The 16163-nt window shown below is 44.9% G+C and overlaps 1 protein-coding gene across 1 annotated transcript in view; it reads left to right on the top strand.

The window, feature by feature from the left end:
- MRPL19 (mitochondrial ribosomal protein L19) overlaps window positions 1-12286 on the top strand; it is a 51094-nt gene extending 38808 nt beyond the window's left edge. Inside the window, exons 5-6 of the mRNA XM_085609157.1 lie at window positions 10157-10335; window positions 11965-12286. Of these exons, the coding sequence (XP_085465283.1) occupies window positions 10157-10335; window positions 11965-12186 (401 nt within the window). The 3' untranslated portion in view covers window positions 12187-12286. The remainder of the gene's footprint in view (window positions 1-10156; window positions 10336-11964) is intronic.
- Window positions 12287-16163: the final 3877 nt, after the last annotated feature.

Consider the following 16163-nt stretch of genomic DNA (forward strand, 5'->3'; position numbering starts at 1 on the left):
GGTGAATAGGAATGTGGAAGTAGGTGTCCTTGAGATCTTGAGTGGCAAGGAAGTCTCCTTGTTGAAGCAGTGGGAGGACCTGTTGTAGAGTAACCATGTGGAAGTGGTCGGACTGTATGTAGAGGTTTAAAAGTCTGAGGTCTAATATTGGCCTGAGAGTGCCGTCCTTTTTTTGGAATGAGGAAATGAAGGGAGTAAACCCCTGTACCTTGCTGATGTAGGGGAACTAGTTCTATTGCATGCTTTTGCAAGAGAGAGAGAACCTCCTGCTTGAGAAGCGTGAGATGTTCTGCGGACATTGGACGTTGTCTGGGAGGTATGTGGGGGGTAGAAGTAAGTTCCAGGCAGTAACCATACTGGATAATTTGTCTCACCCACCTGTCTGTGGTGATGGAATTCCAGACAGGTAGGAACTGTGATAGTCTTTCCCCGACCGTAGTGGAGTGGTCTGGGGGGGAGTGGAGGGAAGTCACTGTTTTGTGGTGGGGGAGTTGCGGGTGTTAGAACCACGTCCTCTCACTCTGTTGTTGTTGCCTCTGTAAGTCCCTCTAAAATATCCTCTGTTAGGGGAAGTTTGAGTGGGGCTTTTATAAGTGGAAGAGGTGTTTTCTGTGCCAATGGTTTTGGAGCCACCCCCCTATAAGAGGAGCGACGAATGGAACCTCTACTAGTTGTTGCATGTAGAGCCCCCATAGATTTGTCTGTGTCCTTTTTCATGTTTTCTAAAGATGAGTCCACAGTGGGTCCAAACAAATGTTCTTGATCTAAAGGTTGATTAAGGATGGTAGACTGCACCTCTTGCTTAAAACCAGATATGTGTAACCACGTATGTCTGCGTAGCAACACACTTGTGTTAATTGTGCGAGATACTGTATCTGCTGCATCCAGGGCACATTTAATAGAGGTATTTGTGATTAACTTTCCCTCTTGTATGAGATCATTTGCCTTCGTCTTATATTGGTCTGGGAGATGTTGCATGAACTTTTCAAGCTCATCATAGTGAGCCCTGTCATACCTTGCTAGTAAAGCTTGTGAGTTAGCAATACGCCACAAATGTGCCGCCTGTAACGCAACCCATTTACTGGATGCGTCCAATAGTTTAGACTCTTTGTCTGGCGAAGGGGCATTACCTGTGGTTTGGGAATTTGCCTGTTTACGGGCATTTGCCACTACTAGTGAATCCAGAGGGAGTTGACCCTTAATGTAAGCTGGATCGCTTGGAGCTGCTTTATATTTTTTCTCAATTCTAGGATTGAGCACTCTAGCCCTGACAGGATCTTTAAAAACCTCAGGGGCATGTGTAATCATCCCTTTTAGCATAAGGAGTGTATTTGTTGAGTTTTGAGGCTGTGAGAAGGTCCCTAATAAAAAATCTTCCTCTAAGGGGTCTGAGTGGAGATGAACCCCATGGTATAGTGTAGCTCTATTTATTAGGTGCGCAAACCCTATGTTGTCGTCTGGAGGGTATGGCCTAGAGGGATATACATCTGGGACATTATCATCCCAAGAGTCATGAGGTGGGATACTGTGGGTGTTATCGTCAGTATCCTCATTATCATGTGGTGGGTATGTCCTCATCCTCACCCCCTATATCCTCCTCATCGTCTTGTGGTGCAGGTGAGAGAGGAGGCCCTGGAAAGTGTGCTGGAGAGAATATTCTGTTTGGAAGCTGTGGAGGTGGAGAGAAAGGCCTCATAGGTGAAGTGGCTGAGTCTTTTTTGTTTATGGGTATCTCAGGTGTCTTTGAGGTGTCCAATTTCCTCCTCTTAGGTGGTATAGAAGTGACCTGACTGGTAATGGGGTCGATATGGAGTGTTTTGTGCTTAGGAACCGGTGGATCTGGGTAAAGCAGTTCTTTTGACACACTGTCTTTTTTCGGCGCCGAGGACTTAGGCTCCAAGTGGTGTTTTGGCTTGTCGTCTTTAGCTTTAGGTGGGGTTTTAGTCTCCTCCTGCTTAGGTGGAGTTTGAGTCAGAAGATTTAGAATGTTTTTTGCAGATTGGAAGCCTTGGGTTGACTCTGTTTCGGTGCCGAAGTGTCCGGTGTCGACGGTACCTTGGTTTTTTGTTTCGGTGCCGAAGAGTCTGGTGTCGATGGTACCTTGGGTGCCGAAGATGATTTCTCGATACCGTAGTGTGGCTGGCTTGATCCCGAGCTGCCTGAAGGCTTTGTGTACTTCGGAGCCGGGCCCGGAGGCGGGGCTTCTGAAGTATTGTCACAGTGTCGACCCAGACCCGAAGGTGAATGTGTTACCGGTGCCTTGTGTTTTTTCGGGGCAGGGGCGTCGATGCCGGTACTTGCGCTCCGTTGACCTGGAGTAATCGTGTGGTCTTCTGAGTCCGATTCATCGACTTCGGAGACGCTGGCTTGTTCATCTCCTTTCTTTGGTTCTGGATCGTCGGGGCCTGCATCGAAGATGTTGTCCGGCGCCAAAATGGTTGATCTAGACATTTTGTGACGTCGAGCCCGGCGATCACGTATAGTTTTCTTGGACCTGAAAGAATCACATGCCTGGCAGTGCTGACTCTCGTGTTCTGCAGAGAGACAAAGGTTACAGCCCTCGTGGAGATCTGTGTGTGGGCATTTAGCCACACACTTGCATTCTTTAAATGGAGTCCTTTCCGTATGCTGATTGATGGCGTCGATCGGCCCACGTTGACGACCAGACTCGAAGAGTTAGTTGGTTTTTCGATGCGTGTCAAGGGAGATCGCAATCGAAACAATACCGTCTAACAATGAGAGCTTTGCGCGTCGAAGGGGGATCGAATACGACACCGACCCGGAGCACAGCAATTCACATCCGAACCCGATGGCGGAAAAAAACAATCTGGAGATGGTCAATGCCCATGCGCACTACTAACCAAGGGAGGAGTCACCTATCTCGGGACTCCAAAGACTTCTACAATAACAAAGTGCAAACATCCAAGCCCAACACCAGATGGTGATCTATGCACAAGTATACGATCTACAGCTCATATGCCTCGAACACTTATTTTCCTACTCCGTGTTAGGAACTTTCATAGATTCCAATCCTTGAATCAGAGTAGAAAGCAATAGTGAGGCACATTGAACTGTGAGTTGTCAGGAATACAATTCTAGAATAAACAAAGACATAGTACATATCTTATAATATTTTGTCCAACATCTGAAAGCATTTTAGTATACTATAAAGACAGAAAACACATTATGTTATAGGCAATGTGCAGAACTAGTAAGAGGTTGGTGGGAAGCAAGAGGTAGCTCACCTTTACCGGAAAAGATGTCTTAGAACCGCTTCTCCTATGCTACATCTCCTTGATGAGTGGAATCCAGGCAGTAGTGTTGCTTAAAGGTATGCATATTCTGCCAGGTAGCTGCTCTGCAAATGTCCTGGAGTGGCACACCTGAAAACAGTGCTGTAAAGGTTGAAATAGTCTTTGTTGAGTGAGCATGCACAGAAGTTTGTAACGGTTTTGCTGCTGCTTGGTGACAGAAGTGAATTGCAGCAGATATCCATGCTCTCTTTGGAATGGGCTTGCCCCTTCCGTGTTGCGCTGTAAGACACGAACAACTGGTTAGACTTATGAAAGTTCTTGGTCCTGTCAATGTAGAACTTGATGCATCACTTGATATCCACAGAATGGAGAGCCCTTTCAGCTGGTGTTGAAGGGTTTGGAAAGAATGTCTTTAAAATTTGTGACTCGTTAAGGTGGAAGCCCGTGGGGCCTTTAGGGATTAACTTTGGATTTGTATATAGAATTATGCGGACTGCTCTAAATTGTAAGAAGGGTTCCTTAATAGCGAGGGCTTGTTCCACACAGACTCGTCTGGCGGACATCAAGACCGCAAGGAGAGCAACCTTCCAGGACAGCTGCTTTAAATGTGCTCTGTGAATGGGATCAAATGAGTGCTCCATTAGCTGTGATAGCACCGTGTTCAAATGCCAAGATGGCGGCGGAGGTCTGACTGGCTAAAATTCCTTAAAACCCTATTTAAGGAACTGTTTGAATATCCTGGAGGACAATAATGAAGGTGTTTTGGACGATTGTCTAAATCGAGAAATTGCTGCCAGATGAACTCTCATGAATGCATGAGCTAAACCTGAACGTGCCAATTGCAACAGGTATGGTAATATCCGTTCAGTTGAGGAGGAGAGAGGGATGTTTCCGTTCCTGTTGACGCCATAAACAAAACCTCTTCAACTTGTAAGAATAAGTCTTGTTGGTACGGTCTGCTAAGGCTTTGGAAAGTATCTCCCTACATTCAAGAGGGATGCTTAGATAGGTGAACTCATTGAGCTCAGGAGCCAGGCCGCTAGGTGGAGCGAATTAGGATTCGGGTGCAGGATTTGGCTCTTGCTCATCGTCAGGTGATAAGGTGAGACCTTCAAATGGATATGAGGTTTCTCAGACAGCAGGAGGAAATCTTTAAATCAATGTTGGCGAGGCTACGTTGGGACTGTCAATATCATTCTGCATGGTTCGATCTTCATGAGGACATTTGGAATCAGGGGAATGGGCAAAAGGCGTAAGCAAAGATTCTGAACCATACCATCAAGAATGCATTCCCCCATGATCATGGATGGTGATGCCAGCTTGCAAAGAACCAGCAGTTTGTGTTCTGTGGGCTCGCAAAGAGGTCGGGATTGGGTTTTCCCCACCATGAGAATATGTGGTCATGGCAGGATGACCTCAGCCTGCTGAGAGTGTCAGCTATCTCGTTTTGCTTTCCCGGGACTTTTTTCATTGGATGGGCATTACCAATAACATTAGTTTCTCTTGCCTTTCTGATGTGGGGAAGGCCTTGTTGGCTATAGTATCTAGTGTTGCTTAATGGTTGTGGGCTTGACGTTTTACAATTCAGAGTGAGACCCCGCTCGTTGAACAGGGATATGCAGGCGTTTGTTGCTGTCTGTGCTGCTTGACCGGAATGTGCCTTCACAAGCCAGTCGTCTAATTACAGGAACACTTAGGTCCAGATGTACAAAGTATTTTTGCATGCGCAAACGGGAACCCATGGGCCATGTACAAACCCCCGTTAGCGAGTTGCAATTTAGTTGTGACTTGCTTATTCAGATTTGTGACTTGCTATTAGGAAGGGGCGTTTCAAGGGCGTCCCTTCCTAATAGCGAGTCCGAGCCCTATGTATGACTGTTTTGCAACCGCAATTGCGGTCGCAAAGCAGTCACAATTTACCACCTACTTCAAGTAGGTGCTAAAGAATTTGCAAATGGGAAGGGGTCCCTGGGTAAAAAAAAAATGCGTTATTTAAAAGCAGTCCCAGACATGGATGTCTGCTGAGCCCAGCAGGCAACCATCCCTGGGAGGACCAGCCATTCCCAATGGGGTCGCAAATTGCGAGTGGCTCATTAATATTCATGAGCCTCGCTTTTTGCGACCCCATTGGGAAACGCTAACAACTGTTGTACATTTGCTTTTGCGACTCGCAAATTGCAACTCTCAATGTTTTCGCAATTTGCGAGTCGCAAAAGCAAATAGTCGTACATCTGGCCCTTAGTGTTTTTGTTTCCTTAAGAAGGCTGCTACTGGAGCCAGACACTGGTAGTGGCTGCCGGCTACTTTGAACCTTAGGACTCTCCTGTGGGAACGATGGATGGTGATGTGGAAGTATGCATCCTACAGGTCGAGGACTGACTTGTAATCTCCGTGATTTAGACGTAGGAGAATGTTCCCATGCGCAATCATGGTTTTATTGAGATACTTGTTGAGATCTCTGAGATCCAGACTAGGCCATCATTCCTTCCTCTTTTTGCAAATCGGGAAGAAACAGAATCCCTTTCCTTGCGAAAGAGGGACCCTCTATATCGCCCCCCTTCCGGAGCATGGTCTTGACCTCCAATTTCAGCAGGTGCAGATGTTTTGGGAATAGAAGTGTGCTGTGGGTTCGATGGTGGGTCCTGAACACATTTTAGGGTGTGGCCGAATTGAACAAGGTCTAGGACGTATTGGTCCAATGTTATTTGTTGCCAATATCGGATGAACTGGGATATTCTTTATCCTAGTCTGGGAGGGGTAGCCAGTGACTGTGACAGGTCATTGGCGACAACCACCATCCTTTCCCTCACATGCTGCTCTTCCTCATGGCAGAGGCATGCTGTAGGCCGCTTGAGGTGGTTGTTTTAGGACATATGGCCAAACCTGCTGGGAGGTAGACGTGCAAGAGGGATACCGGTATTGCTGGTAGCCTCCCCTAGATGAAGGCATGCCTCTTCCTCTGGGGTGTCTGTGTCAGTCTTTATTGCCTGAAGGGCTTCATCAACATGCTTGTTGAACAAGGCCTCTCCATCAAAGGGAAGATCAAAGATTTTATTCTGTACCTCCGGCTTAAAGGAAGTAGCTTTGAGCCAGCCTTGCCTTATGAGCACCACAAGCTGCCTAAACGCAGTCGTGGCAATATCCATGGCACAATCTATGATCTCTACCGATGTGCACTCTCCTTCCTGCAACATCTTTTTTTCTTCAGTTTGCCTATTACGGAAGCTGATCTGTCTATGGGGCGATGTCAGCCCATAGCTGGCGATCCTACCTCCCCAAAACAGCTAGCCAATTTACCGATCTATCAGCCCCGCCAGATCAAGAAAGCAAAATGTAGGGGACACAGGATGTTTCCGCCAGATTTTTGCCGACCCACTTTGGTGGGTGGGACGGGAAAGAGACCCTTTTCCTAATATAGCCCTCACTCACTTTAATAGTGACATGCTTCATCATCGGGCTCACCCCAACTCCTGAATTTTCCCATATTTCAGGGAGCACTTATGACCATTTGGTGTATGGAGGCGTAACTTGGTCAGTCCCTGTCTGCAACCTACTGTGTGCTCTGCTCCCCTGCTTCTCCAGGAAAATGCTGAATATGTGACTACAAGGCATCCTGCTCATGCCACCGATGGGAGCAGAAGCCCTGTTCATGTGGGGTAATTCCTTTTAGAAACAGCAGCAAGTATTTTACTTGTTCCAAAATAACTTCTTCAAATTACACATGCAAGTTGAATGCCAACACTTTTTTTACTTTACTTAGGGTTATAGGACCGTTACATCCTCTAGCCCTACAATTTTGTTTTTCAACCTTCCCTCCCACTCCATTAATAAAGGATACTTTAGGAGTGGGTGAGGAATTGTATGTTGGGGTGAGCCCGATGATGAAGCATGTTACTATTGAAGTGAGCGCTATATTAAGAAAGGGGTCTCTTTCCATTCCCACCTACCAAAGTGGGTCGGCAAAATATTTGGCATAAACATCCTTGGTGTCCCCTACATTTTGCTTATTTGAAGGAACCAGCCTAGGTCCAGAAGGGATACTCTTTTGTCTTCAGATATTTTAAACAGGGAGGACGGATCCCCTCCAACCACTTTAGTGAGGACCCCTCTTCCCTCCAAGGGCCCTTTCCGGGTTCCCTATCCTGTGAATGAGGGTAGGGTAGAGGTAGTCATCCCATTCAGTCTGGGCATCATGGAGCTCTCCTTCCTCAGGATCCTGGAGCAGGGCTGTCTGTGGTGTGTGCCTTACTGAGGTAGGCAATGACTTGGGTCTTTGTGCTGGAGTGGATGGTTGAGCAGTCGGTGATCTGGCTAGCATGGATGCCTGTGGAGCATTAGCTGTAGAAGGTGGAAACTGTTTTCTAGAATCTGGAATCATGAACTGCAAATCAGAAACCAGACAGCCAGGTAGACAAACTATCTCCTCCTGGTAGGGGTGCTTATACTGGACCAGCAATGAATAATAATACTGTTTATATTCTGCATCATAGCCCGCCTCCTCTTCCTGGCATTGAACATGCAGCTCTGCGCGCAACCCCAAAGGGCCTTTCGTCATCTGATTCTTCTTCCTCCAAGAGATGAGCTGATATCAGGGGTGTTCTCTTGCTTGGATAGGTGTATCTTGGAGTTAATAACCTTGTTTTCTGTTTTTTGCCAACTTTTCTGTCAACGGTGTCGCTAATCTGTTATCTGTCATCAGTGGTGTAGTCATCAACGGTACCACCGTTGTCAGCAAGGTTATCAACGTCGACTGAGCCTTCGCCAATGAGATCAGGGAAATCTTCAGCTTCGACGGTCTAGTCAGAGAGTTCGTTGAGAAGGTGGTAGTGAAAAGCGTAGATATTGTAGCTGTTCTTTGTTGATGAAACCGCCGTATGCATCTTCGTCGTTGACTGCGCCAGCAACTATGTTCTCATCAACGGTAGGCTGCTGGTTGACCATGTGTCCGCTGGCAGAGCTGAGGAAGGATTTTTTAAAGCGTCACTGACTTTAGGAGGTGGTTTAGGCTGCTCAGTGGATGACCTTCTAGCCTTATCTGAGGAGGCAGAAGGTTCCTTTTTTTGTCCATTTTCAAAGAAGATTATTTTGATCTGTGAGGAGATTTAGAAGGACTGCGGCCTTTGTAAGACCTATGAGTGTTTTTTTTTAGGCTTTTCTTGGCTTCTCAAAGGAGGATCGAGAATTGGGTGATCTCTTCTTTCTTATGAGATCTTTTAGAGGACCAAAGGGAGTCCTCACTGTCTGATTCCGACACTGCCTGCTTTCTAGTTTTGAGCTTTTGAAGCCAGATTAGCAGCCTTCCTTCTCTACCCTTTAAAGTCTTGGATGAAAAGGTATGACATGCCTTATAGTCCTTGGCAGAATGATCCAAGTATGGCCAGTAAATGCAATCTTGGTGCGGGCCTTTAGATTGGAGTCTTTTTACTGCAGGTATTGAAGGACCTGAAGAGACTCTTCTTCTTCTTATCTGACATGATGTTAAAATAAAGACTTAGTCAGATCTGTATGGTAAACTCTGTGGGTAACAGGAAAGCCTCCCACAGCACCAAAATATAGGAAATATTCTGAGAAAGTATCCAAATAACTCAACAGAGCTCAGTGGAGACACCCTAATGCGAAGTGCGGTAGAATATCTGAGGGAATGGAACTCTCAGGAGTGTTCTAGAGGTCAGGGCAGTCTGATTGGTTGAACTATAAGTTTGGCCTCTTTTATATGGTACCACAGACTCCCATATCGACAACGGGGAATGATTCAAGCATGTAAATCTACGAAAGTTCTAACGCTGGAGCAACACAATTTCTACAAAATGTTCACCTATATCATGTGGCTAGATTACTAAGTACAGCAAGTCAATTCTAACATGGTCTTGCTTGGTTAAATTAAGGCATGAGGTGATAACGGAGGAGATCTCTAATCCAAAGTACGCAAGGTATTAATCATAATTAATCTCCCAGAGTTTTGGTCCCTTGGAATTGGTGATAGTCTCCACAGCCCTGCGTGGGAGATGAAATGTTGCACCTTTAAGTCTTCTCTGTAAGTTAGTCAGGCAAGTACCCTAATAATATTGAGAAGATTATTGCGAGTTCTGTCACCGAATTTTGGATGGACCGTCTAATTTCGCAAATGGATACAGGTTACGCCAGACACAGTGTAGTGGGGAGTTGAAAACCACTCAACTTGTGAAACTGGAGGTCACATGTATGGATTTAGGATCTATCCATTTTTCTTCATATAGAATGATCAATTCCAAGGTACCACAGCTTTGGGTCAAAAGAACCAATACCTCTTGAAATGGGACCGAGAACTCCTTATGTATCATCTTTTACAGACTATTTTATGTGTTTTATTTCCCCAAACAGGCAAAACTATTTTGACGCCAGAATTGGCACGCCGCATTTAGTAACCCTGGTCAGAATATTCCCTCTACAGCAGAGTCTTCAGAAAGCCTTTCATGGACAGAATGTATCTGCTTTACATGATGCTTCTTATCTGAATCCGAGAATCACAATCAATAAAAAGACAAAGAATGAGAAGACGCTCACATTAAATGTATTGTTCGAGTGACATTAAGCGAACGATTGGTCACCAGTGTGTTCCTGGTTTCAATCAGTATCCTATATTGGCACAGCGATCACCTAGTGGCAATAGAGACTATCAGATTGCACTCAAATGTTTGATTTTTGATCTCTTGAGCTAATTTTATTGTACTCATGGATGTCCAGAGTACTGTACCTTTTTTGTAAATTGCATTAAATAGCATGGATATGTTATTGTGGGTGGAGGTGATATCCCTAACAAAGTTGTTTTGCTTTCAGCATTTAGCAATTTTGAAGCAGCCTTGTGTGCAAAGGACAAAATTGTTTTGTTTTTTACAGTTTGCTTCTTCTATGACCTTTTTCAGGTATAGAAATTCGCTACGATTTATACAATCCCCGCATCCAATCCATCGAGGTGTTAAAGTTGGAGAAAAGACTAGATGACAACCTGATGTATTTAAGAGATGCTCTTCCAGAATACAGTACTGTTGATGTGAATATGAAACCTGTGCCCTTAGCAAATACAGAGGTTCCTATAAACCAGGTAGGTAGAGCCATATTATACACATCAGTAAATAATATAAATTGCTTACAGTTGCAAGATAATTTTGCCCAGGATACTATTTTATCCCTTGCAGCCTACTAGTTAACAGTGCCTTCTTTTACACTTTTTGAACCTTGCATGAGAACCACCAAGGAGGGGAAACCGTGCTCAACGACACAGAACTGTATGAGGGATTAGAGATGTAATGAGCAGGGACTTGCAAACATTTGGCAGGCTTTCAAAGGCAGGGGGGGGGGGGGTTATAGTTAAAGACAACTCGATAAATACAGCAGCAGAAATTAACATGGAACCCTGTGCAGTAGTTTGCTGTGATATGCCAGCTCTCACTAGACGGCTACACTGTGTCATGAGGAGTGCAATTCTGGATGCAGGTACCACTTTCCCATCAAAGTCCTCTCAGAAGACATGCTTAGAAAGGTTAGGATTTCAGGTGCAAAATGGATTCCCATCACAGAGTATAAAAAGTAGTACGTTTGAACACTTAGTACCGAGCAGGGAAGGCAGCTAAAGGCAGTATCCGGAATGACGCCAAATCCTGCCAGCAAGAGGATAACCTTTTTAGATAAAACTGTGAAAGGAGAAGACACAGGAAGGGCTTCAACACTGAAGGCGAGCAAGAAAGCAACATTTGTGATCCAAAACTTCGTTTCACGATGTAACATTGCACACATGCTTGCTTGAAGAGTACGTTTTTTCTTTTGCAAATACTACACATGTGTAGGGGAATGCAAAAGATGAGACACTACAGCGTAGGGTCAGCTGTGCTTCAGTCACACAACCTGTTTGACTGCAGCAATGCCGCTGAAGGGTACATAGTACCTTGAATGGTAGTCGGACATGGACCATTGGGCACATGAGGTGAGCCCATAGCGGTGCTGTTGCTTAATTAGTAACAATGCCCCTTGGTGAATTAGTTGTTTTTCCTGGTAATGGTACTCCATGTGCTTCTGTCATAAGTGCTGAAGTTCTGCAGTGCCTTCAAAATAGCCCCATTGTTTATTTGGAGCAACACATTAACAATAAGTGAATCTAATATGGCACGGCGCAAAAGTAAAGGTGGGCAGTTTAACTTGTTCAAAACCTGCTGACAGTTCCAAATTTAAAAACATGATTGAAATCTGACATTACAATCAAGAGTACCAGGGCCTGTCGTTTGTTTGGGTAAGTGCACTGACAACCAACATATGTAATTGGTGGCAATCTGGATTCAATGTCAAACTTTGGTAGTCACTCAAGCTGCATATCAGTCCATTAGTTTTTGCCCACCTTGGCACCTCAGACAGGAATCAGGCATATGCAAATCAGCCTTTGCACTGTTACAATAGGAAAAAAAGTCTAGCCTAAATCACCAGGTCAGATCCCCTCGGCTTTTTGGGATTGGTCAGTAGGTTGCAGCTTGGAACTGGTGGCACAGTGGGGCCTGGGCATACCTGTTGAACTGAGGACAGCTTGATGCCCCCTCCACCTAGAACTTCTTTTTATAACCTACTAATTCGCTCTACATTTGCTTGAGTCTTTATCTGGCTGGGAAGGAGAGAGCTTTGAGAGACATTACAATGTTGTATTCTATTGCACCAGTTAATTTAATAACCTCTGTGTTCCTCCTAGACTAAAGTCAGAATGAAGCCCAAACCCTGGTCTAAACGATGGGAACGACCAACGTTCAACATTAAGGGGATACGATTTGATCTTTACATCAGTGAAGAAAAGATGGAAGAAGCCAAAAAGACCGGCAAGCCCTGGGAAGAGTTTGATATGCTCAAGGAGTATGATACTACAAAGCTACAGGAGAGCATCTGGAAAGAAGTAAACGAGACACTTGCGAAGTAACGCTGCTCTCAGTTAGGAACAGCCGTTGATGGCAATGTGATATGCTTGCACTGTAAATACATTGTAATATTAAAAATAAAAATAACCTGTTACGTTTGAAGTTTGTGGTAATTTGATATGCTTTATCACCAGTTTGTTGTTGCTTGATCTCTTGTACGAGTAACTTGATGTACCCCAATTACAAAGAGGAATTCACTACTAAACAAAGGAAACCGACTTCTTGTCTTTACAAATACAATCCATACCTCTTTTTCTTGCTTCCAGTGTCTTGTGACAGGCTCTCGAGGAGAACCTAGTACTGTTTCTTTTGATTCTAAATTGTAAATCACATTTCATGCACTAAGTTATTTATAACATCTGTGTTGCCTTTGCACTGTTGCTCCTTGCCTCTTTTTGTAGGTGCTAATGGATAAACAGAAGACTTATTATTTTTTTTTTTAAAAAGGTCCGTTCTAACATCATTGTTTCTGGTTGCTTCTTGTACAGTAGTGTCCGAAGTAGTTCCAGGATGGTTACAAATGGTAGGATTCGTAACAGATTGTCAGTACAACCAGCGTCAAGTTTCATTTAAAAGCTTAGGATATAAACGTTTATAATACAGTTACCCTGAAAATATGGCACCTATTGCCATAGATGCAGTGATCATAACTGCAATCTTGGAACAACAAATATACACGCTAGTTTTTTGTCTTGAGTATCTGTCTCTTGAAGTTCTATCTCTGGATTGTTTGAGAAACGTCAAGTTCATTAGAAGTAGTAAAAGAGCCCTCTTTAGTGGAGCAGAGTTGTGGCATGTACTCCCATCTAACAAGGAAAAGGCTGAAAACTCCTTTGTTTGACGGCGCCAGTGGGCACTGTGATCATATGGCTTGCTGTGGGTTTCTGTAAGATATGAAGGGAAAGTCAAATTAAATGCGAATATATAAGATGCAGTACATAGGGACCGAGGGGCACTTTTTGGCCCACACTTGATCTGTTTGACCTCGGTGGTTTGCCCGAAAGCTTACATACTATGAAAAGGTCTCGAGGAAAAAAATTAATAGTGGAACAAACCTGAACTCTGTGTCTGGTCAGTGCTACCGAAGGTCGGGCATGCTGGTCAGGTAGGTGCCCCAACCCTAGCATTGTTGTATTTTTTTTATTTAAACAAAATTTTGTTTACATATAACAGTAGCAGGTGAGACATATCACAGTTGACATATTCAACATTTCGTGCACTGCATAGTTATAGACAGGTCCCATCTTTCACCTATGAGTGCGAAGCGCATTGCATATTCTATCAGAATGGATGCTCCACTAACATTGAACTAATCCCCCACATACTCCTAGCCATGCATACATTCCCACACTGGGTAACAAAGTTTTAGAGCATCCTCTGCGTGTTCAGCTCCCTCCTCTGGCAGCCCTTCTTCAGATGCAAGAGGATCAGGCGCTGTCACTTCCCGAGTCCTTCGTGGTCAACTGAGATCTGTGTCCTCGTCTGGGGCCATAAGACAATCCACCAGGTGTTTCCCATACTCTAGCCATAGCAGTTGTTCTCAGTCCCCTCTTTAGCTCCCAGAATAGTGTAGTACCACAAGGCCTGACCATTTGGTGAGTTCCTCTTGCCATTTTGCTAGTCTTGGTCCTCCAGTGCATAGTGAGTTCCATTTTCACCAGAATCAGTGAATCTAGTGGTTGTTTTTAGATTGGTTGGGCATGGGAATATCCCATATCAGGCAAGCCAGAGGGGTGCAAGGGATTGCCCAGTGACAAATATTATTAATGCAATCTATCACTGCTTCCCACTACTCCGCCAAGGAGGGGAAGACACACACAAGTTCCCCACACTGAGTACATTTGGCTACTGCAGTGGTATAAAACCTATAAATCCTGCCCTATTAATAAGCCCTCTGTAGAAAGTAAAAGTTAATCAGTTTGAACCTGGCATTACGAGAGATGGCTGGGATATTCTTCCGTATTCTACCTCAGTCCGCATCTGTAAGCTGTAATTTCACATCAAGCTCCCATTTTACCTTCATGTCGGTCAGGGCAGTAAGAATGTTAGTTTGTATGGCTCGGTATAGGCAGGTAATCGCTTTAACTCGACCTGTTGTGGTACAAAGCAGCTGACAGCCTTGATGCACTGTGGGTTCCGATTCCCCCGCCGATCCAGATTGTGGCCACGATTTCCTGGTGTTGTAAGAATTGGCCAACTGGAATGCCGACATTCCACAGCCAAGTTCTCAAAGGGGAGCAATTCTCCATCCCGGTAAATGTCTACCACCAACGTTACTCCGTAGGCGTCCCATCCCGCAATTCCCTCCCCAACCATAGCATTGTTAAGCTCAGATTGATACAATGTGGGCAGTGACAACTTGGCCTTTATGAGAGGTCATATACTTTAAGATACCTTTGCCCGCTCATTTCTGTATGGATATAGAATTTGGATATTTGGGTGAGGTATGCATTGCTGAAATTGGAAAACCTAAGACGGGCTTCACAGGGACTCAAATTGTTTTTCTTTCTGTTGGTTCCGTCACCAAAGGTACATCTTTATTGGAAAGGTTTTCCCACTATTCACCCGTCTCCAAGATTCCTGGGGTGGCAAAAGGCTAGTGTCCTGGGCCTTTATGTGTGCTGGAGCCAATCCATTTGAAGTTTAATTGAGTAAGGGAACACACCACCCCTGGCCATCCTGCCAACACCTAGCCCCCCCTCCCCCTTTGGTCTCACTCAGGAATACACAAAGCCAAACGGCTAAGCCATTCATACTCATGTGACCCACGATACTGTGAGCATGCACCAAATGGTTAGGACAAAATAATGCCAGTCTCCTAGAACTGGCACTTTCAGAATTGTGACCTAAAATCCAACTTTACCATTCAAGAGGGCTTTAAACTACAACTCATTTGAGTCCAAACTAGAAATCCTCATCTTTTCCTAATCAAAAGTTTGCACTTATTAAATGTAATAAAGTAACCTAATGTTATCCAATGAGAGCGTTAGATCTTAAGAATAGTGAAAAAACACATTTAGGAGTTTTTCACTATAAGCACATGTAAAACTTAAAAACACATGTCCTACTTTTGAAATAGAATGCACTGTGCTCTATGGGCTGTGTACGGCCTACCCTAGGGGTGACATGAATTATAAAGGAAGGTATAGTCCTGGTAAAAGGTTTATTTTGTCAAGTCAACTTGGCAGTTTGAAACTGCACCACAGGTTTCCCTGGCAGGCCTGAGACATGGTTTAAAGTGCTACTTTAGGGTGTCGCTAGGAGTGCTGCTGGTCCACTAGTAGCATTTTATTTACAGGCCAAATATGCCAATTAGGTGTAGGCCCATTATAGCATGTTTATGTTTAAAACGTTTTTATTGAAACAAAACAAACCATGGGGGAGGGGGATAGGCGGTTAGGGTACATTTAATACAATCAAAGAAAAAAGGTGCAACTCAAGAGGGCTGTCGATGGATAGCTCGATGGGCCAGGGGAAAAGCACAGTAAATGAAAGGCTAGAAATGCAAACTGTGGAATCCCTGCGTGCATATCCAACACCCCAAATCTGAGCAATGAAAGCCAGCAGCAACTCGACAAAGCACAATCCACCCCCCCCCCAACCCCCCAGTAAAGAAAGGAAGGAAAAAAAAACAATACCCCACCCCCCCCGTCCTCTGGTCCCGCGTCAGATTAGTCCTCACCAAGAAGCCCCGCACCCCCCCCCCGGAGGCCTCTGTCTCACATGTGATCTAGTCCGCCGGGATCACCGGCGGCGTCAGCCTGAGAAGCCTAAGATACCTCGGACAGGTGAGCTCCCGGAATTCGGTGGACAGCAGCGCTAGAAAGGGTTGCCACAGCTCTTCAAATTGGTCTGTTTCCCCCGCCACCGTGAGCGACAGCTTCTCCATTCCCAGCACATGCCAAAGCCTATGCAACCAACCCGTGATGGAGGGGACAGTGTTGGTGCGCCAGTGGATAAGGATGTTCAGGACCGCAGA

The sequence above is a fragment of the Triturus cristatus genome, chromosome 6, assembly GCF_964204655.1.
Source record: "Triturus cristatus chromosome 6, aTriCri1.1, whole genome shotgun sequence".
NCBI classification, from domain to species: Eukaryota; Metazoa; Chordata; class Amphibia; order Caudata; family Salamandridae; genus Triturus; species Triturus cristatus.